The sequence below is a fragment of the Schistocerca nitens genome, chromosome 1, assembly GCF_023898315.1.
Source record: "Schistocerca nitens isolate TAMUIC-IGC-003100 chromosome 1, iqSchNite1.1, whole genome shotgun sequence".
Classification (NCBI taxonomy): Eukaryota; Metazoa; Arthropoda; class Insecta; order Orthoptera; family Acrididae; genus Schistocerca; species Schistocerca nitens.
Genome location: NC_064614.1, coordinates 573,351,579 through 573,375,831, shown reverse-complemented (window position 1 = coordinate 573,375,831; position 24,253 = coordinate 573,351,579). Strand labels below are relative to the sequence as shown.

Here is a 24,253-nt window from a genome sequence, read left to right as displayed (position 1 = left end):
ATTACGCCCGTACTAGGAGAATTAAGACTATGAACGCGGAATGGTAGCTGGAGCTAGATGCATAAGACATTCCATTTCGGAAATCGTCACGAAAGCCAATATTCCTATATCCACAGCGTGAAGAGTGTACCGAGAATATCGAATTTCAGGCGTTATCCCTCACCACCGACGGCCCTCTCTTAACGACCGTGAGCAGCGGCGTTTGCGTAGAGTTGTCAATGCTAACAGAGAAGAAAAACTGCTTGAAATAACCGTAAAAATCGATTTGGGACGTACGACTAACGTATCCGCTAGGACTGTGCAGTGAAACTCGGCGTTAATGGGCTATAGCAGCAGACGACCGGTGCGAGTGCCTTTGCTAGCAGCACGACATCGCCTGCAGCAGCGAGACCTCATCGGCTGGAACCTAGACGACTGGAAAACGGTGGCCTGGTCAGATAAGTCCCGATTTCAGCTGGTAAGAGCTGATGATAGTGTTCGGTGTCGTGCAGACCCCACGAAGCTCTGGACCAAAGGTGTCAACAAGGCACTATGCAAGCTAGTGGTGGCTCCATAATGGTGTGGGCTGTGTTTACATTAAATAGACTGGGTCCTCTGGTCCAACCGTCCATTGACTGGAAGTGTTATGACGTGCTACCTGGAGACGTGCTACCTGGAGACATGTGTAATTTTTATGGGTAACTACGCGCCATGTCGCCAAGCCACAATTGTTAGCAATTGCCGGCTGGAGTGGCCATGCGGTTCTAGGCGCTACCGTGTGGAACCGAGCGACCGCTGCGGTCGCAGGTTCGAATCCTGCCTCGGGCATGGATGTGTGTGATGTCCTTAGGTTAGTTAGGTTTAATTAGTTCTAAGTTCTAGGCGACTGATGACCTCAGAAGTTAAGTCGCATAGTGCTCAGAGCCATTTGAACCATTTGTTAGCAATTGGCTTGAATAACATTCTGGACAAATCGAACCAATGATTTGGCCACCCAGATCGACCTACACAGATCCCACAGGACATTTGCGGGACACAATCGAGAGATCAGTCCGAGCACAAAATTCCGCACCAGCAACACTTTCATAGTTTATGCCAGAAAGGGCTCTCAACAAGACAAGTGTCCAGACGTCTCGGAGTGAACCAAAGCGATGTTGTTCGGACATGGAGGAGATACAGAGAGACAGGAACTATCGATGACACGCCTATCCCAGGCAGCCCAATGGCTACTAGTGCAGTGGATGACCGCTACCTACGGATTATAGGGCTCGCACAGAAAAATTTAAGTGCTCGTTTTTCCCGCGTGCCGTTCGAGAGTGGAACGGTAGAGAGACAGCTTGAACGTGGTTCATTGAACCCTCTACCAGGCACTTTATTGTGAATATCAGTGTAATCACGTAGATGTAGATTATGGCTGGGAGGAACTCTGACAGTAACACCACCCTGTTGAATAATGCTTTTTGTGCAGCCACAGGAAGTCGTGTTACAACTCAAACTGTGCACAGTAAGCTGCATGATGCACAACTTCACTCCCGACGTCCATGCAGCGCGATACAGATAGGCCCAACAACGTGTTAAATGGACCGCTCAAGATGGCATCATGTTCTCTTCACCGATGAGTGTCGCATATGCCTTCAACCAGACAATCGTCGGAGACGTGTTTGGAGGCAACCCGGTCAGGCTGAACGCCTTAGACATACTGTCCAGCGAGTGCAGCAAGGTGGAGGTTCCCTGCTGTTTTGGGGTGGCATTATATGGGGCCGACGTACGCCGCTGGTGGTCATGGAAGGCGCTGTAACGACTGTACGATACGTGAATGCTGTCCTCCGATCGATAGTGCAACCACATCGGCAGCGTATTGGCGAGGCATTCACCTTCATGGACGACAATTCGCGCCCCCATCGTGTACATCTTGTGAATTACTTCCTTCAGGATAACGACATCGCTCGACTAGAGTGGCTAGCATGTTGTCCAGACATGAACCCTTTCGACCATGCCTGGGATAGGTTGAAAAGGGCTGTTTATGGACGATACGACCCACCAACCATGATGAGGGATCTAAGCCGAATCGCCCTTGAGGAGTGGGAGAATCTGGATTAACAGTGCCTTGATGAACTTGTGGATAGTATGCTACAACGAATACAGGCGTGCATCAATGCAAGGGCACGTGCTATTGGGTAATAGAGGTACCGGTGTGTACAGCAGTCTGCACCACCACCTCTGAAGGTCTCACTGTATGGTGGTACAAAATGCAATGTGCAATGAGCGATAAATAGGGCGGAAATGATGTTTATGTTGTTCTCTGTTCCAATTTTCTGTACAGGTTCCGGAACTCTGGGAACCGAGGTGATGCAAAACTTGTTTTGATGTGTGTACTTCTGCAGGAGACTTGCGACGACTTGAGTCCATGCCACATCGAGTTCCTGCACCACGCCGGGCAAGAGGAAGTCTGACACGATACTGGGCGGTATCCCATACTGTTGTCACCTCATTGCAAGTGTTCTTCTGTGCCGAACGGAGACTAGTACCTCCAGTTGGATTCCGCCTAACAGCTAGCAGTGCGCTGCGGCGCTGTGGAGAGCCCGCCTGGACTGTGGAGACCGGGCAGAGGAACAAGGCGCGCCGCAGCTCCTGGAGCAGTGGCCAGTGGGCTGTGAGCAGGGGGCGGCGGCTCAGCTGGGCTCCACGATCGATCCTCTGGCAGGCCGCCCAGCACGGTGCGGCTTTTAGGCCGTCCTGCGAAACGGAGCAAGTGAAAACTGGGCAGGCTGCGCATTTCTGCTACTCGAATGCCACAAATTCTATGACAGCGCACTCATTTGTCACGCACTTTCAGCATTATGAATTAATGTTACATTTTGGCTAATGACGTCTGACGGGGTTTGATGTTGTGATAGGGTCGGAGAGACGAAAGACAAAAATAGACGATGGAGCAGGAACTACGAAACAAGTCATAAAAATTGTAATGCAGTGAGCGCTGAGCAGAAAAGCGTCAAGCAAAGATACATATTCTAAATACAATTTCATTTGAATGATTTATTTCAGCGGTAGCGCAATAAAAGTAATTAATTTTTAATAAAACATTAAAAAATCCGGTGAAATCAGATTTGCTGGATAGACAGATCTGACCGACAAGTACTTTTTTAAAATATTTGTTTGAACTTTTATATCGGGTGGCTACAATTTAAGTACAGCTACTCACGGAGTGTGGGCTATAATTATCGTTCAGTAGTGAAACTTCCTAGATACTCTAATCCGTTAAGGCTGAATCAATGTACCTTGGAAAAAAATTTGTTCCAATTTTGGCCACCAGGTGCAAATCTGGATCTGTGAATGCAAGAAAGACTTATAGAAATGTTTCCATATGTAGTGACTTAGGAAGAGGATGTGGACAGGAAAGGTCAAACAAGTGACAAAAGCATAATGTTGATATTGTTATTAACCTCCGCTTAGGCAATTAGTTCTGTTGTGGCGTAACAAGACAGCCACGCCACTCGGAAGTAGCCGAAAGGCACGCGTTAACTCACGCAGGCTAGTAGATAGGTCTGAAACAGGATACGTAATGAATGCTATAAAGAAAAGTACGTAGCTCCTGGAATACTTAACTTTAATCCATCCTTTTGGTACATCGCTCTTGACGATACAAGTGAGACTCTTTAGATACAAGCTGTGTAAGGCTAATGGCGCCTTGCTAGGTCGTAGCCATTGACTTAGCTGAAGGCTATTCTAACTATCTGCTCTGCAAATGAGCGAGGCTTCGTCAGTGTGCATCGCTAGCTACGTCGTCCGTACAACTGGGGCGAGTGCTAGTAAGTCTCTCGCGACCTGCCATGTGGTGGCGCTCGGTCTGCGATCACTGACAGTGGCGACACGCGGGTCCGACATGTACTAATGGACCGCGGCCGATTTAAAGCTACCACCTAGCAAGTGTGATGTCTGGCGGTGACACCACAAGTTCAATATGTGCACTGGAGACGTTGACGAGTTGTTGTACCTGGTGACGAAAATTGGAACTAATTTTTTTTTCAGCGTAAATCGGTTCCGCATTAACTCTCCCAAGTTTCGCTGCCATACAATAATTAAAGCCTATACTGGACCTATGTGAGTGGCTTTATTTATGATCGCTCGGTACATGTCGACAGTATGGTTCCGTTTCTCATGGGTGTCAAGTCCAAAAGTGTAGGGTTCAGTCCTCGATCGGTCTTAGCATTTTTATCCCTCCTTTAAAGTCTGCGAATGAAGTGTTAATGTGAAAAATGTCAAGGTGCACCGTGATTCGCAGTCTGTGTTAAACTGCAAGGCCCCTGTAACGCTCCTAGTCATATGAAAGATCGACGGAAGGCAAGGTCAATGCAGCTTCAGGAGAACCATGCCTTGTAAAGCACTGTGGTGACCAAGCCGTCCTTCAGTTCGAACACAGCTTCACTTTTTAAATATGGGCAATGGTATCTCGTACAAATTACAGAATAAAATAAGAAAATTCCTTTGTGGTTGTCAATATAATCCATGGACGGAAAAGCAATTTGTAAGCCTTTATTTAAGCTTTTAATCAGTTGTGTGGTGAATGTTATTTTATTATGCAAACATCTGCGCCAGAATTATTCTACAAGTTTCCCACATCAGTAACAGATGCTAAGAGCAGCTTCAGCTTGTTGAAATAAGAAAACAGAGACACTCTTCCATTCGATGCTGAAGAAAAACAGGCAGTGGAAGGTACGTCACAGCACGTGACACTGCAGGTCTTACGAGTGCCAACAGCCGTCTCCGGCGAGGAGCGATTAACGATATATTTCAGACAAGTTCTTGACTGGGCTTTTAAATGCATGCAAGCTGCCGATAGCACATGACGAAGTTAAGACGTTTAGTGGGTACCTTTTCAGTTGCGTATTGATTTCCCGTGGGCCCTGCATAGAGCCCGGCGTTCGCGAAGTGTGGCGGACATGCCGATTACTGTGAAGTCACGTGTTCGTTGCACTGTCCGTCTTTCTTGTCGGCTCGCTCCCGTTTGAGTGAAGTCAGTTATGTGATCCCTCGAACCACACAATAGCCGCCAAGCTGATTGCTACGCTTTTAATTTGTATGACATGGTGCCAACAACTGCTACACGCCGGCCGCGGTGGTCTCGCGGTTCTAGGCGCGCAGTCCGGAACCGTGCGACTGCTACGGTCGCAGGTTCGAATCCTGCCTCGGGCATGGATGTGTGTGATGTCCTTAGGTTAGTTAGGTTTAAGTAGTTCTAAGTTCTAGGGGACTAATGACCACAGCAGTTCAGTCCCATAGTGCTCAGAGCCATTTGAGCCAACTGCTACACGAACACAACACAGTGAAACTATCAACAAGCGTATTTTGATGTCGTTAATGGTTAGTTTCATCGGGTAGCTCTGTGTTATTCCGTAGTGTTCTCTCTGGAGTAACCAGTGGGTTTCTCATTAAAGAGCAAGCACTGCAACTAACTCCACATCCACAGTCATATCTTCCCATTTACTACATTACATTTGAGAACGAGCATAATAGTACTCGCTCCTTGTCCCAAGAGGGTCGCTAATGACATAAATAAGTAAATTACATGATTGAAACTGACATGTTGCTATCAGCCGTCTAAATAAGATAAAGGTTGCGATCTGGCGATTTATTTGGTTATCAATATGCAACCGGAGGCTTGTTTGGATTTTTGATACGTGTTACTGTACCATTAACTAGTCTTCGAACCACTGCATTCTCATCTTCTGACGCAGATGTTACAGGAACCTTATGGCGTGCACTAAGTGTAGCTAGACGTTGCAGTGATGGTGCTGGCGAAAATGGCGGAAATTTAGCTGTTGGTAATGAAACATTTATGAAACGTGAAGACTGCAGTGTATCGTGGTATCCATAGCAAACCCGTTTCCATAATTACCCAGTGTATTTGCCTGTATTATCTGAAAATTTACATCATCTCCGGTATCACGAATCAGTTCACTGTATGTACCCACAATATACACTCCTGGAAATGGAAAAAAGAACACATTGACACCGGTGTGTCAGACCCACCATACTTGCTCCGGACACTGCGAGAGGGCTGTACAAGCAATGATCACACGCACGGCACAGCGGACACACCAGGAACCGCGGTGTTGGCCGTCGAATGGCGCTAGCTGCGCAGCATTTGTGCGCCGCCGCCGTCAGTGTCAGCCAGTTTGCCGTGGCATACGGAGCTCCATCGCAGTCTTTAACACTGGTAGCATGCCGCGACAGCGTGGACGTGAACAGTATGTGCAGTTGACGGACTTTGAGCGAGGGCGTATAGTGGGCATGCGGGAGGCCGGGTGGACGTACCGCCGAATTGCTCAACACGTGGGGCGTGAGGTCTCCACAGTACATCGATGTTGTCGCCAGTGGTCGGCGGAAGGTGCACGTGCCCGTCGACCTGGGACCGGACCGCAGCGACGCACGGATGCACGCCAAGACCGTAGGATCCTACGCAGTGCCGTAGGGGACCGCACCGCCACTTCCCAGCAAATTAGGGACACTGTTGCTCCTGGGGTATCGGCGAGGACCATTCGCAACCGTCTCCATGAAGCTGGGCTACGGTCCCGCACACCGTTAGGCCGTCTTCCGCTCACGCCCCAACATCGTGCAGCCAGCCTCCAGTGGTGTCGCGACAGGCGTGAATGGAGGAACGAATGGAGACGTGTCGTCTTCAGCGATGAGAGTCGCTTCTGCCTTGGTGCCAATGATGGTCGTATGCGTGTTTGGCGCCGTGCAGGTGAGCGCCACAATCAGGACTGCATACGACCGAGGCACACAGGGCCAACACCCGGCATCATGGTGTGGGGAGCGATCTCCTACACTGGCCGTACACCACTGGTGATCGTCGAGGGGACACTGAATAGTGCACGGTACATCCAAACCGTCATCGAACCCATCGTTCTACCATTCCTAGACCGGCAAGGGAACTTGCTGTTCCAACAGGACAATGCACGTCCGCATGTATCCCGTGCCACCCAACTACCCTGGCCAGTAAGATCTCCGGATCTGTCCCCCATTGAGCATGTTTGGGACTGGATGAAGCGTCGTCTCACGCGGTCTGCACGTCCAGCACGAACGCTGGTCCAGCTAAGGCGCCAGGTGGAAATGGCATGGCAAGCCGTTCCACAGGACTACATCCAGTATCTCTACGATCGTCTCCATGGGAGAATAGCAGCCTGAATTGCTGCGAAAGGTGGATATACACTGTACTAGTGCCGACATTGTGCATGCTCTGTTGCCTGTGTCTATGTGCCTGTGGTTCTGTCAGTGTGATCATGTGATGTATCTGACCCCAGGAATGTGTCAATAAAGTTTCCCCTTCCTGGGACAATGAATTCACGGTGTTCTTATTTCAATTTCCAGGAGTGTAGCAACGTTTCCGTTTCATAAACGTTTCATCATCCTGTAACAGCTGCGTCTGAAGATGAGCATGCAGTGGTTCAAAACTTCATTAATGGAATTTTTTTTAATTTCATCGTTTGCTTAGGGCCCCCCGTCGGGCAGACCGTTCGCCAGGTGCCGGTCTCTCAATTTGACGTCACTTCGGAGACCTGCAGTAGATGAGGACCATAGGATGATGATGAAAACAGCACAACACCCAGTCCTTGAGCGGAGAAAATTCCCCGACCCAGCCGGGAATCGAACCCGGGCCTAGAGGACTGACAATCCGCCACGCTGACCATTCAGCTACCGGGGGTAGACAATGGAACAATAAATCGTATCAAAAAAGTGATTCGTTGCATACTGATATTCAAATAAATCGCTAAATCAGAACTGCAGCTCGTCATCGATAACTGATATACTGAACAAAGGATTACGATTATCGTGAAGTGGTTTAGGGTAGCGACAGACAAAGTGCGGATGCCCCTCTTGCACCAGAGTGACGTGTACAGGCCTCTACACACGCACCAACTTATCGGGCGACTGACCGACAGACCCATTTCATGGCAGCCTACACACAACTGGACTCAGAGATTACATTGCCGCCCTGTTGTTGTGATTTGTTTACCTTAAGTTAATTGTTTATATTCTACGAGATCCCGCTTGGATTGTCACAGAAACAAAAAAGGGAGGGGGGTTTGCCTTTGCTGTTTTAGAAGTATCAAGGCCAAAAAAAAGACAAGCGGAAGCTGTGAGCAAAGAAGTGGCTAATGCAAGGTACGAAATTTACCCACGTTCTGTTACTTAAGCAGCTGGGAGGCTATGATTTTGGTAACTGTCCAAGAATGGATGAAACTTGCATTTCGGCGCTGCTGAACATCGTAAAACCATCCTTCACGATGAATAACACAGTCATTAGAGAGTCTGTAAGCTGCAAGAATAGGCTGTTAGCTACATTACTGTTTCCAGTTAGTGGCAGAAGTTAAGAGGATCTCAGATTCAGTGCCTTTGTCTCCCCACAATTATTAAATCAGGTGATTCCTGAAACTTGCAGCATGATTTATGGCTGGCTCTGAGCACTATGGGACTTAACATCTATGGTCATCAGTCCCCTAGAACTTAGAACTACCTAAACCTAACTAACCTAAGGCCATCACACGACACCCAGTCATCACGAGGCAGAGAAAATCCCTGACCCCGCCGGGAATCGAACCCGGGAACCCGGGCGCGGGAAGCGAGAACGCTACCGCACGACCACGAGCTGCGGACATGATTTATGGTTGAGTAAGGAAATACATCAGGTTAAGCCAAAATAAATTAAACAAGACATTCATTTAAAATACATTATTTTATTTAGGTATCTAGCATAGAAGATGACTTGTAAGTTTTAGAAATTAGTTTCAAATTCGAAGAAAAAAAGACAATACATGGTTCAAATGGCTCTGAGCACTATGGGACTTCACTTCTGAGGTCATCAGTTCCCTAGAACGTAGAACTACTTCAACCTAACTAACCTAAGGACAGCACACACATCCATGCCCGAGGCAGAATTCGAACCTGCAACCGTAGTGGTCTCGCTGTTCCAGACTGAAGCGCCTAGAACGTCCGAGCCACATCGGCCGGCGACAATACATGATTGTGGCTCACATCATCTGGTAAGAACAACAACAGATACATAAGAAATGTAGCATTTAGCAACTGTTAGAATTGTAAAAAGAATCCCACTTTTCATATCACAGGGCTTGAATACGGGCTGAACTTTTTTAACACTTACAACAATGAAGCAAGTATATTTTATGAATTAACATCCACTGAATATTTCAGTTTTCAAATTTCAGTTCCGATAATTACAGTAAATAAAAACTAAAAACAGAAATGCAGAAGGTGGACGGAGTTTTATTCTATCTCACACAAGATATCATCAAGGATACGTTTAAAAAAAAAATAATAATTGCTTCATTTCTTGCATCTACACTCCTGGAAATGGAAGAAACAACACATTGACACCGGTGTGTCATACCCACCATACTTGCTCCGGACACTGCGAGAGGGCTGTACAAGCAATGATCACACGCACGGCACAGCGGACACACCAGGAACCACGGTGTTGGCCGTCGAATGGCGCTAGCTGCGCAGCATTTGTGCACCGCCGCCGTCGGTGTCAGCCAGTTTGCCGTGGCATACGGAGCTCCATCGCAGTCTTTAACACTGGTAGCATGCCGCGACAGCGTGGACGTGAACCGTATGTGCAGTTGACGGACTTTGCGCGAGGGCGTATAGTGGGCATGCGGGAGGCCGGGTGGACGTACCGCCGAATTGCTCAACACGTGGGGCGTGAGGTCTCCACAGTACATCGATGTTGTCGCCAGTGGTCGGCGGAAGGTGCACGTGCCCGTCGACCTGGGACCGGACCGCAGCGACGCACGGATGCACGCCAAGACCGTAGGATCCTACGCAGTGCCGTAGGGGACCGCACCGCCACTTCCCAGCAAATTAGGGACACTGTTGCTCCTGGGGTATCGGCAAGGACCATTCGCAACCGTCTCCATGAAGCTGGGTTACGGTCCCGCACACCATTAGGCCGTCTTCCGCTCACGCCCCAACATCGTGCAGCCCGCCTCCAGTGGTGTCGCGACAGGCGTGAATGGAGGGACGAATGGAGACGTGTCGTCTTCAGCAATGAGAGTCGCTTCTGCCTTGGTGCCAATGATGGTCGTATGCGTGTTTGGCGCCGTGCAGGTGAGCGCCACAATCAGGACTGCATACGACCGAGGCACACAGGGCCAACACCCGGCATCATGGTGTGGGGAGCGATCTCCTACACTGGCCGTACACCACTGGTGATCGTCGAGGGGACACTGAATAGTGCACGGTACATCCAAACCGTCATCGAACCCATCGTTCTACCATTCCGAGACCGGCAAGGGAACTTGCTGTTCCAACAGGACAATGCACGTCCGCATGTATGCCGTGCCACCCAACGTGCTCTAGAAGGTGTAAGTCAACTACCCTGGCCAGCAAGATCTCCGGATCTGTCCCCCATTGAGCATGTTTGGGACTGGATGAAGCGTCGTCTCACGCGGTCTGCACGTCCAGCACGAATGCTGGTCCAACTGAGGCGCCAGGTGGAAATGGCATGGCAAGCCGTTCCACAGGACTACATCCAGCATCTCTACGATCGTCTCCATGGGAGAATAGCAGCCTGCATTGCTGCGAAAGGTGGATATACACTGTACTAGTGCCGACATTGTGCATGCTCTGTTGCCTGTGTCTATGTGCCTGTGGTTCTGTCAGTGTGATCATGTGATGTATCTGACCCCAGGAATGTGTCAATAAAGTTTCCCCTTCCTGGGACAATGAATTCACGGTGTTCTTATTTCAATTTCCAGGAGTGTATATTGCTATACTTCTTGCAAGACGCGTCCCACAAACATCTGCAGTCTTTACATTTCACCAGAAGCTCTGTCTGTAAAAGTTTCGTCCGCCTCGCAGCCTGTCAAGGATACTGGAACGTCATTAAATCCAGTGCGCAGAGGCAAAACGCCAAATTTTGTCGGGAGGTGAGCGCAACAGCGCTACACGCGGCACAGTTTGTTGGGTGTGGTAGTGGTAGTGGTGGTGGTGGTGGTGGTGGTGGTGGTGGTGGTGAGAGGGAGTCCGACTGGGTCGGTTGGTCCCGAAATCCCGCCCGACATCTCGACGAGGAATGTTCGTCGGTCGGTCGGTCAAAACGCCTACACACGACCAGTTTGTTGGTCGGTCGCTCGGTGCGTGTGTAGGGCACTTAGGTAGGCTGGCGAAGGGCGGAGCGTGCCGGCGGCCGCTGGTGTGTGCCTCGCGCGGCATAACAAGGCGGCACCTGCGCCGTGTTTACACTGGCTCTGCAGCCTGCGCCTGCTATCAGGTCGCAAGGCCGCTCACGTACCGCGCCGCAGTTACGTCCCTCGCAGCGCAGCTCGTGTTCCAGCTAGAGTCCGGCAGCAGTCCCGATTATGCACTTATTACCAGTCTGTCTCGTTATGAAGCATTGTGTGGTGACGCCAAGTTCCAGGTACCGTGACTGAAGACGAGCTGTACGCCATCGTGTCGGGGACCAGGTCCCCCGTCACTGGCCGTATTATTCGATGCCAGATCGCCGTAAACGCTGTCGGTAAGTCGCACCGATCGCTTAGCGTAAAACATCTGCCACATTAATTCTGCAGTAAGAGCTGCATACTGGCCATCGTCCCTTATATTTTCGTAGTGGGTGTACGAGACATTCATAAATATTCTTGGAAGATTTGTCTATGTAATACAGCTTTCACTTGCTGCTTTAATATATACAACAAGAATTGCGTTAAATATGGTGCTAACGTAGACATCGGGCTACCCTGGTAGCTACAAATCAGTCTGTCACCACAACGAATATTTCAGGGAGGGGGTTGGGGGCAGGGGAGCTGGGGTCAGCACTGCCACACTCTACCCGATTCTGCTTCGCATTTAAACACAGGAGTACAGAGCACACCAGCATTTGACTGAGAGTCCTCGCGAATATATTTAAAACAAGTAGCATGCGGAGTATTGGATGCATTGGCTTATAGATGAGCGATGCGTGATGGTTTAAAAGTTCGTTATAGATAAGACGTTCATGACTATTAAAAAATTGTTACTGACGTACCCTGGCTTATAACGATATGAGACATGGAATCTCACTGAGTGCATATGTGTTAGACAAGCGCGCAATATCGGTTTTAAATTTATTTAAATGATACCACGATGTTGAATTACGGCACCATGGCTTACTCGTAATGAATTTTGTATAAATTGCCTTTTTACTTAGTATTTGTTTCCTTTTTCGTTTCTAGGAATTCAATATTAGCCTTCTTTGAGCTGTAATGTGAAATTTTCTATGAACTCCACTTACAGCTTTTACGTGACGCATAGTGGAGCTCATGCAGAAATTGTTCAATTGAAATATTGGGTAATAGAATCATTAGTCTGGCAAGTTTTGTATATCTCACGACACTTCATACACACAAACTGTTATGCACTACCCTTCCACCTGCCTCTTCAGTAATCGGAGACATTTTCATGAATTTAGCTTTTTCGTCTGGAGTTAAGGTCCTCATAATAATAATAATAATAATAATAATAATAATAATAATAATAATAATAATAAATCCCGTGGAGGCCCGGGAAAAGAATAGGCCTCCGGTATGTTCTGCCAGTCGTAAAAGGCGATGAAAAGAACAAACCACTAATAGGGCTAACCCCCCTTTTAGTGTGATTACTTGGTTCAGGACAGAACTAAAGAAGCCTCGGACAAGCGCCGTCATGGTCGGGGACGACGCTTGAACCCTATGCCCGCCCACAATGGTAACGACACTGCTAGCCAACTGGAAAATGATTTAAATCCAAATAGAGGTGTTTTGCAGGATATGCTTCCTGCAACCACCCTAGAAGGAAAACAAAGACAGAGGATGAGATGGTCAGATGAAGTTAATCGACACCTCATGTTCTGTTATTACCAAGCAACAAACCTAGGAACCAACACAACTGGATACAGATCACAAGTATACACAACATTTATTACCAGATACCCAGAATTAAAATTTTTAACAGAACAACGACTAGCTGATCAGATCCGTGTAATAATCAAAAATAACAGGATACCCCAGTCAGAATTAGAAAATATCAAACAACAAGTACAACAAACACTGGAACAAAATAATGTGCAATCAGAAGAAGAAGAAAATACAGTAATGGACTCAAACATCCCAGAGCAAACAAACAAAGAACAACACGCACCAATTAAACAATCAGAGGAAAACGAAATCTTAAGACAGCCACCAGAACAAGCACAAATAGAACACGAAGTGACACAGATGCTAGATATAGAAGAAAAATTTCAGCTAACATATATAGAATACAAAGACACAAATACAGACATTAGACCATTCTTGCATAGACCACCAAATAACCCACAAGTCGAAACAACAATAAAAACTATCAACAAAATCATACACAACAAAATAAATGAAAACACAACTATGGAAGAGTTACAACTACTGGTTTATATAGGAGCACTCACTACACTAAATATACACACTAGACAGAGATCAGAACCAACCAACACACAGAAGAAACCCACAAAACCAGCATGGCAACACAGGCTACAGATAAGAATAGAAAAACTGAGAAAAGACATCGGACAGCTAACACAATTTATAAGAAATGAAATCTCGGAAAAAAAACGAAAAAGGTTAGGTAAAATCTCACAACAAGAAGCAATAGAGCAATTAGACGAAAAGAAGCAGAAATTACAAGCATTAGCCAAACGACTCAGAAGATACAAAAAAAGTGAAAATAGAAGGAAACAAAACCAAACATTCAACACAAACCAAAAGAAATTTTACCAGACAATAGATAACACACACATTAAAATAAACAATCCACCAAACATAACAGACATGGAACACTTCTGGAGCAACATATGGTCAAACCCGGTACAACATAACAGGTATGCACGGTGGATACAAACAGAAACAGACACATACAAGATGATACCACAAATGCCTGAAGTGATAATTTTGCAACATGAAGTCACCCAAGCAATTAATTCTACTCACAATTGGAAAGCCCCTGGAAATGATAAAATAGCAAATTTCTGGTTAAAGAAGTTCACCTCAACACATTCACATCTAACTAAATTATTTAACAGTTACATTGCAGACCCATACACATTCCCTGATACACTTACACATGGAATAACTTATCTGAAACCTAAAGATCAAGCAGACACAGCGAACCCAGCTAAATATCGCCCCATAACATGCCTACCAACAATATACAAAATATTAACTTCAGTCATTAAACAGAAATTAATGACACATACAACACAGAACAAAATTATAAATGAAGAACAAAAAGGCTGTTGCAAAGGAGCACGAGGATGTAAAGAGCAACTGATAATAGATGCAGAGGTGACATATCAAGCTAAAACTAAACAAAGGTCGCTACACTACGCATACATTGATTACCAAAAAGCTTTTGATAGTGTACCCCACTCATGGTTACTACAAATATTGGAAATATACAAAATAGATCCTAAATTGATACAGTTCCTAAACATAGTAATGAAAAATTGGAAAACCACACTTAATATCCAAACAAATTCAAATAATATCACATCACAGCCAATACAGATTAAGCGTGGAATATACCAAGGAGACTCATTAAGTCCTTTCTGGTTCTGCCTTGCTCTGAACCCACTATCCAACATGCTAAATAATACAAATTATGGATACAATATTACTGGAACATACCCACACAAAATCACACATCTGCTATACATGGATGATCTAAAACTACTGGCAGCAACAAATCAACAACTCAACCAATTACTAAAGATAACAGAAGTATTCAGCAATGATATAAGTATGGCTTTTGGAACATACAAATGTAAGAAAAATAGCATAGTCAAGGGAAAACACACTAAACAAGAAGATTACATATTGGATAACCACAGCGACTGCATAGAAGCGATGGAAAAAACGGATGCCTATAAATATCTAGGATACAGACAAAAAATAGGAATAGATAATACAAATATTAAAGAAGAACTAAAAGAAAAATATAGACAAAGACTAACAAAAATACTGAAAACAGAATTGACAGCAAGAAACAAGGCCAAAGCTATAAATACTTATGCCATACCAATATTGACCTACTCATTTGGAGTAGTGAAATGGAGTAACACAGACCTAGAAGCACTCAATACACTTACACGATCACAATGCCATAAATATAGAATACATCACATACATTCAGCAACAGAAAGATTCACATTAAGCAGAAAGGAAGGAGGAAGGGGATTTATCGATATAAAAAACCTACATTATGGACAGGTAGACAATTTAAGAAAATTCTTTATAGAACGAGCAGAAACTAGCAAAATACACAAAGCAATCACTCATATAACTACATCGGCTACACCACTACAATTTCATAACCACCTCTACAACCCTTTAGACCACATAACATCAACAGATACGAAGAAAGTAAATTGGAAAAAGAAAACACTTCATGGCAAGCACCCGTATCATCTAACACAGCCACACATCGATCAAGACGCATCCAACACATGGCTAAGAAAAGGCAATATATACAGTGAGACAGAAGGATTCATGATTGCAATACAGGATCAAACAATAAACACCAGGTATTACAGCAAGCATATTATTAAAGATCCCAATACCACAACAGATAAATGCAGAGTTTGTAAACAACAAATAGAAACAGTAGATCACATCACAAGCGGATGTACAATACTAGCAAATACAGAATACCCCAGAAGACATGACAATGTCGCAAAAATAATACATCAACAGCTTGCCTTACAACATAAACTTTTAAAACAACAAGTTCCTACATACAAGTATGCACCACAAAATGTACTGGAGAATGATGAATACAAATTATACTGGAACAGAACCATTATAACAGATAAAACAACGCCACATAACAAACCTGACATCATACTCACCAATAAAAAGAAGAAATTAACACAACTAATCGAAATATCCATACCCAATACAACAAATATACAAAAGAAAACAGGAGAAAAAATTGAAAAATACATCCAACTGGCTGAGGAAGTCAAAGACATGTGGCATCAGGATAAAGTTGACATCATACCAATTATAGTATCAACTACAGGAGTCATACCACACAATATCCACCAGTACATCAATGCAATACAGCTACATCCAAACACATATATACAACTACAGAAATCCGTAATTATTGATACATGTTCAATTACCCGAAAGTTCCTAAATGCAATCTAACACATACCGTACAGTTAATAGGAAGTGACGCTTGATCAAGGTCCGCGTCACTTTCCATTCTCAACCAGACTTAACGTCTGAGAAAGTAAAGAAATAATAATAATAATAATGGCGGTAAAACTAAATATTGCCTTAAACAATTTTTATTCAGGAGTGTCTTGGGTTGAAGTTTTCGTTTTACAAGACACAGTGTTCCAAGTCTTACCACCTTTCCCAGGATTTTTATAATGTAGAAAAAGCAATTATGGAAATACTGTCGCTGGAAGGATGAAGCCTTGCTAAGAAAAAGCGTCTTCCAGATGTCACCTGCATAGTCTCGTGTCTCAATAGCGGTTTATTTTGTGTCCGTGGAAGCGGGAAACAACGTTCAGTTTCCTCCTCTGTGCTGATTCATCTAAACGCTGCAATTTTTTTTTGTTCGACTGCAGACAACTGCGGGTAACTGCTTCGTATCCCAGGTTTTGATTCCGACATCCAAATATTACAGTAGAAGTTAGTGTGTCTGAATACCGATAAATGCAAAAGTCCTTTTTTCCTTTAGTGCGTTTTGGCCATCGCAATACAGCCATCCATCACATTTACGTACTGCAATTCTTAATGGTTATTATAATATGCACTTCGTTAATAGCTATTTACAATCAAATAAGTGCTGAAACACGACTCTACTAGAAACTACTCACAAAGTAATTATACCATAATGAAAAGGATTGACCATGGTTTAATCTTAGATCCACTATTGTACCTCACATATGTAAGCGATTTTGCCTCAAATACACAGCAAACATAACTAGTTCCTTTGCGGATGATACCAGTATTTCAATCAATCCAAGCACACATACAGAAACAGAAGAAATGGTAAGCGAAGTTATTAAGTGTCATTGACTGGTTTTCTGCGAATGGTCTCACACTCAATTTTAAAGACACATAACACAATCAGTTCTGCCCATCTTAGAGTACCACACAAATGCTAAGTGTAACACATGGTGAGAAAATAGTAAATAGGGCGAAGACTTCAAAATTCTTAGTTGTCTATATTGATGAGAATTTAAATTGGAAAAGGCACATTTTGGAACTCGTAAAACTTAATTCAGCTACATTTGCACTTAGAATCATTGCAAATGTTGAGGACAGACAAGTCAATAAGATGACATGTTTTGCATATTTTCATTCAATATCATCATATGGAATTATGTTCTCGGATAACTCATCTTTATGAAAGTAAGTTTCCATTGCGCAAAAAACGTGCTGCAAGAATGTGTAGTGCTCATCAACAATCATTTTGTGCATGTGTTTATCTTGGGCTTTCTGACTACTGTTTCACAGTATATTAATTCCCTCATGAATTTTGTTGTAAATAATCCACTACAGTTCAAAAGGAACAACGCTGTACTTGACATCTGAAAGATAAATGACAGTCATTACTCCATATTAAGTTCCTCTTTAACACAGAGGTGTACAGTTCTGCAACAAAATTATTTGATCACTTACCCAATATGAAATGTCTGACAGGCAGCGACGTCAAATTTGAAAATCGACGAAGTTTCCCGCCGACAGCTCCTATTCCGTAGAAGAATATCTATTACTGTAATGTGTAATAGGTGGTGGGTATGAACTAATCACATCTATCCTTTTGAAGAAAAACAAGCACTCATAAATATTCGAAATGTAGCCATATGTACAGATTGATTTGCGATGTGAATGTAAAATGACTCGTTCCACATCAATACGATGTACCGTTCAAAATGTTCTATGGAATATGTAACTAACTTAAAAAATATACTTAAATCATGAGCTCAGTATATGTAGATTGATAGGTCACATATTTAAGTGGTTAATAATCGCATTTAATGCCAGTGGTTTACTTGCGTGTTCAGTTGAGTTTTTGTTTGCGTTTCACGCACAACACTCCGATAGTCGAGGCGGCAAGTACACGTAACACCACAACTCGCAGCAACTGAAGTAGACTGGATCAGCAGTCGAAATGTTCTTTCTTCCTCCTGTTCCCCAGTTTCTTCTGCGTATCTGTCATTGTTACGTGGGCTATGGCAGTGCTAGTGACAGTCGGTAACGGGATGCCGGTTGAACAACCAACCCCCCCTCCCCCCCCCCCTCCACACCTTACCGAGGGACGTGTTCTTGTGTTTCTGTGTCTAGTGTGAATCTGTGTTCAAGTGTGAGAACATTTTAATGAAGGTTTATGAGAGTCTTAAGGTTACTTCATTAGAAGATGCTGGTAAATGTTAACATCTGCGGCGGTGTCACACATCAGTAAAAGTGCTAAACTAACGATGAAGCCATCGTAGATTGAAATCGATTGCAAATGAATCAAAACATTCAGCTCGGCTGAAAGAAAAGACAGTAGCATTTTTCTCCAATGAAACAAGTAGTTTACTGTTACCAGACACTGTTTATTTGTATTCACTTACATCCACAAGGCGTTTCGAATGTTTACACCTCCATCAGGTGAATTTACATGTGTTAGTACGATATGGGTGTATTTTGTTAAGACTTTCCGTAACCTGTGCCACTATCTCCAGTCTTCACAAGCCCCTTTCTGTGTCGCAAAACATCACATTTAAACTGTAACTTCGTTTACAAAGATGGTGTCTCTAAACTGCATAGATATCTTTAACAATGTGTGAGGGTTTAAGTGAGATGTATGACGGAGAAAGGAGCCTGTGACCACTGGATATAGTGCTACAGGTTACTCCAAAGTCATAACACCACACACACATTCGTACTAACACATGCAACTGTAGCTGATGGAACTTTTTTAAATAAGCACACCGCCATTTGAGTGTATTGTTCTTTATTTTGTTACGACCCACGTTTCGGCTTTTTATGCCATTTTCAAGATAAGTTTATGTCGTTAACACATATTGCAAGACATCAAGCTCAAAATTGGCCATAAATTAAGAAAAATATTCGTTCCCCACAAAATGCCAGATGTAAAGTCTTGTAAAAAGTACGTCATATCTGATAAAAATAGGTTTACTTTGGTATATAAAAAATGAACATGTCCTTGAGTCGTCATGATAGATGACTTACTCAGCATCATCGAAATCTGTTTACTACCTGATCGAGATTTAAACCTTCGAAACGCGTTGTGGATATAAACAAACAGGGACTGGTAACAGAAAACTTGTTTCATTCGATATCAATAAGTCATGGTAATGCCTAACCTAAAATATTCGCATTTTCAGTATTTTTCTCTCTAATAAAATCTTTCACATCTGACGTTCCCAATTTCCAGGTCCGTGGAAGCAACAAGACTGACAGTTGGTTGGTATACTATCATTCACATGACTGAAGGTGAAATTGTGTTACATCCCCTTATGTTACCTCATTTAAAAAGAACTTAAGTTTGGTTGCATTTGCGGCTTTTGTGAAATTGCAAATTCTCGTTGGGTCTGAATTACTGAGATACTAAAATAAATAACAAGTTCATTTAAATGCGGAAGTCATCACATTTATTGACTGTCTCAATATCCAACTAATATGCATAAATGTTAATTCTCAGTGCAATCTGCAAATTATAGAACTAAAAAGGCAGCGTGCTTCGGTATCACAGAAGTGTTTTTGTACGTTTTATCCAACAAAATATCGATGAAATTTATTTTCACATCTCCGGCCTGAAATCCAGCGGCTCAGCTGATCGTTTTACACAAATAACTTTTCCAGGTCTGACGACTAGATTAGTGAATTACGTTCCAACGGACATATGGGTACATCACAACTGCCTGGTAGTATTTTGCTAGTTCCCTGACTAAACATTCTATAGAATTTATATAAAGATATTCTATAATGAATAGCCAATGAAATTGGTACACCTACCTAATATCCAGTAGGGCCCCCGTGAGTACGCAGAAGTGCCGTAACAAGATGTGGCATAGACTCGACTAATGTCTGAAGTAGTGCTGGAGGGAATGACGCCATTAATCTTGCAGAGCCGTCCATAAATCCGTAAAAGTACAAGGGGGTGCAGATCTCTTCTGAACAGCACGTTGCAAGACCTCCGAGGTAGGCTCAATAATGTTCGTGTCTGGGGAGTTTGGCGGCCAGCGGAAGGAAGTTTTACAACTCAGAGGAGTGTTCCTGGAGATACTTGCAGCAGTTCTGGACGTGTGGGGTGTTCCATTGTCCTCCTGAAATTGCCCAAGTATATCTTAATGCACAATGGACATGGATGGGTGCAGGCGATCAGACAGGATGCTTACGTACGTGACACTTGTCAGAGCCGTATCTAGACGTATCAGGGATCCTATATCATTTGAACTGCACACGCCCCACACCATTACAGAGCCTTCATCAATTTTAAGTCCCCTGCTGACATGCAGGGTCTATGAATTCATGAGGGTGTCTCCATACCAGTAAATTTTTACCCGCTCGATACAATTTGGAATGAAACTCGTCCGACCAGGCAACACGTTTCCAATCATAATCAGTCCAATGTCTGTGTTGATGGACCCAGGCGAGGCGTAGCTTTTTGTCGTGCAGTCAACGGTACACGAGTGGGTCTTCGGCTCCGAAAGTAAATATCGATGTTTCGTCCAATGGCTCGCACGTTGACACTTCATGGCCCAGCATTGAAATCTGCAGCTATTTGCGAAAGGGTTGCACTTCTGTCACATCGAATGATTCTCTTCAGTCGTCGTTGGTCCCATTCTTGCAGGTCTTTTTCCGGCCGCAGCGCTGTCGGAGATTTGATGTTTTACTAGATTCCCGATATTTAGAATACACTCATGAAATGGTCATGGGAAAACCCCACTTCATTGCTCCCTCGGAGATGTTGTGTCCCATCACTCGTGCGCCGACTATAACACCACGTTAAAATTCACTTAAATCTTGACAACCTGTTAATGTAGCTGCAGTAACCGGTCTAATGACTGTGCCAGACACTTGTCTTACTTAGGCGTTGCCGGCCGCAGCGCCGTGATCTGCCGGTTTGCATATCTCTGTATTTTAATACGCATACCTATACCAGTTCCTCTGGCGCTTCAATGTAGCTTCTCTATTTAACCCAAACTTAAGCAAATTTATGTCAAAATCAGATTGAAGAGATACTTTATCTCGTATATAGCTGCTAATGGTTTGTGAGGTAATTGTAGGAGTCACAGGCTCTTTCTGTTTCAGGCAGAATGCTGCACTTGTCAATATTGTTCATAATTTCTGGTCATCATCGGCGAATGGGTCTAGGTAGTGATATTAAGTTTGTAGCAGAGATGAGTATGGAAGCGAACGGAGGGGAGCGGACAAAGTCCAGACGGCGACCAGGAGGTGACGGGCAGTGTTGTGTCGTATAAGGACGAGGACTTCACTCGCTTTCATTACGTAGCCACGGCACAGGTCTAACAGGTGGTTTAAATTGATTCTCAGCCGCACTGAAGCTTTCGAAAGCTGGCGGCCTTGCTAAAGAGTTTAATCTGCGCCGGCGGCAATTATTCTGAAGCTTCGAATGGCTGCGCCATTCTAATGTCTGTCGTTAGCGTGGCCACCACCCCAGCCTGCAGCCCCCTGGAGCGCACTGCGCTCCTCACGCACCGCTAGGCAGCGGAGGCCGCCTCGTTATACGGGGCATTGATTGGCCGAGCGGGAGGGCGGGTCAGCGCGCTCGCCTTTCTTGTCGGCCGCGCTGCTGTCGCACAAAGCGGCGCGTGGCGCGGCGTGCGTGCGTGACGCATGGACAGCCCCTCCCACTCCCCCGACCCTCGCCGCCCTCACAGCCTCGTCCTAAAAGCGCGGCCGCCCACCAGTGCCTCGGCGTGACAGTCTGCCGCTGCCGCGCATCTCGGCGCGTGTCTGGTTTATTCAGGAAGCGTCCGGAGCCCGGCTGTGGGGCAGCGCCCAGAAATGTTTCTATACCCTTCTCCAGCTAGTCGGACGAATGAGCGAATAGCTTAAATCCACAGGAAAAAAAGAAAACCTCCTCTGACCTGGTACGTGTACTCAGAAGGGAGCAAAATAAGGGAGGTCGCAAAGAGCCAACGATATTTACGGTGTTCGGCACCCCCACATACTATCAGGCAACCACAATATTGGCTGCTGTTGGCAACAGGGGGTGGGACTGAAGGCAGCCCATGCTGAGCACAGCATGAGGCTACAGAGCGTAGTTTAAATTGCTTAGTCAACGACTAACTCACAACAGTGCCACAGTGCTAGTGATGTTGATTCAAAACAGAATAATTGCAACGATAAACAAAGCAAACATTGCATTGAAATGAAATGTCGTGTGACTAGGGCCTCCCGTCGGGTAGTCCGTTCGCCTGGTGCAGGTCTTTCGATTTGACGCCACTTCGGCGACCTGCGCGTCGATGGGGATGAAATGATGATGATGATTAGGACAACACAACACCCAGTTCCTGAGCGGAGAAAATCTCCGACCCAGCCGGGAATCGAACCCGGGCCCTTAGGATTGACAGTCTGTCACGCTGACCACTCAGCTACCGGGGGCGGACGACATTGCGTTACATCTGCAACAACAGTTGCCGAAATTGACATTTCGTCAGAAAAGAGCCCATGGAATTTCGCAGAGAGCGAAAGCAGTGGCAGATCAAATATTAGCGTTTCTGAGAGGAATCAGTGGAACGCGAGATGTCGTTTACGCTCGGCTCTGTGGACAGTGTACGTGACGAGTTCAATAACAATAATACGTGCTTAACAAGTGAAAGTGGTATTGAAGCAGGTGTAGAGCAATGTAATTCGTCATCGTTAACCGACAGGGAGCCACAAATTCCATCTCCAGTGAAACGTAGTGAAGTACAATCGTTGTGGAAGGAGCAGGTACTAAACGTAATCACGCACATGGAAGATCATCCGCAGCATAGTAAACAAACAATTACGAAGAGATTTTGAATAAGTCCTCAGTAGTATTACCATGTAGAGCATACGTAAAACTACGGATATTCAATGGAGGACAAGGCGCAATTGTTACAGCAAGCGATAATGGGAAAATGGGCGTGAAAGAACTAAAACTATGTCATGAGCCCTGATTTTGACCAATAAATGTTCAAAATCACTGGCTTGCTCTTGGTCTGCATATAAAAATCATACTCCTTTAGAGCAAACTGTCCCTCCTGAAAATCGTGCGACACTGCAGTTCATACCACCTGGTACTGCTGGCCAAATGCCTCTACGGTATTGCGTACAGCAGGAATTTATGTTCATTAGAATCAAAGCTCGTCGAGCCTTCCTCCTTCGCCGGCTGCCCCTGTCATCCCTCTTTCACCCTTCTGTTTTTAGATGTAGTTAGCCTCTTCTTTTACCACGCCCAACAACAGCACCCACTGTCGAACAGTGGGCGCTGTTCCCTCCTTCAACGCGCTGTTGGATCAGGGTTGGGACGGCTCACAGAGCCTCGGGGAACACCCACCTGCTGCCTTCATATTCTATTATCACCGGATGTCCATTATGGCCTTCTCACTTTTGTTGTTACAAATCTCTCAAACAGAAGGCACTTTTTACTCTAATTGTCTTCGCATGTTGGCGAGTGGTCGTATACAGGTGAAGTTTCTCTCACTACAATTAAGCCCTGGAACAGTCCCTGTCGGCCCAGACCTATGTACCGGCCCGATCCATAAATTTTCTCTCCGTAAATTACTTTTGGGCTCTGTCACTCGTACGCAATTTCATAATCCGCTCAACTTTTCTGCTGGATGGCAGTAACTCCAGATGGAATTACCTCTTGACCAAGGGACGAACCTTACTGTTTATTCCCTTAACCCCAACCAAAAAACATCAACCAGCCAACGATTCAGCGTTTGCATTAGCGTACAATAGAGAGGAGGACAACCGGGAAAATGTTTAACTAAAACGAGCAGCAGTTCAGGGATCGATCACAATGGGAAATGTTAGTGACAGTACAACTACGGCGGTCACAGATTTTTCGAGATTAAAATTCAAAATACCGCGGTGCACATTTCTGAAAATCATATCACATTACTGACAGTGCTTCACAATTGTATTCGCTTTTGAAACTATGGATACCTGTTGCATTGAAGGCATATACAATGGACGACCACTGAATTATGAGCGTCGTGTAAATCTCGTTTGCAAACGCA

General features: G+C 44.9%; 1 protein-coding gene across 2 annotated transcripts in view; it reads left to right on the top strand.

Moving 5' to 3' along the window:
- Window positions 1–24,253, top strand: part of LOC126255078 (adenomatous polyposis coli protein-like) — a 507,167-nt gene that overhangs the window by 14,934 nt on the left and 467,980 nt on the right. Inside the window, exon 1 of one of the 2 annotated variants that reach the window (XM_049955365.1) lies at window positions 11,363–11,518. The exons of the other annotated variant lie outside the window; for it this stretch is intronic. Coding sequence (XP_049811322.1) covers window positions 11,493–11,518 — 26 coding nt within the window. The 5' untranslated portion in view covers window positions 11,363–11,492. Of the gene's footprint in view, window positions 1–11,362; window positions 11,519–24,253 lie in introns of those variants that run through there. 2 annotated transcript variants of the gene reach the window in all.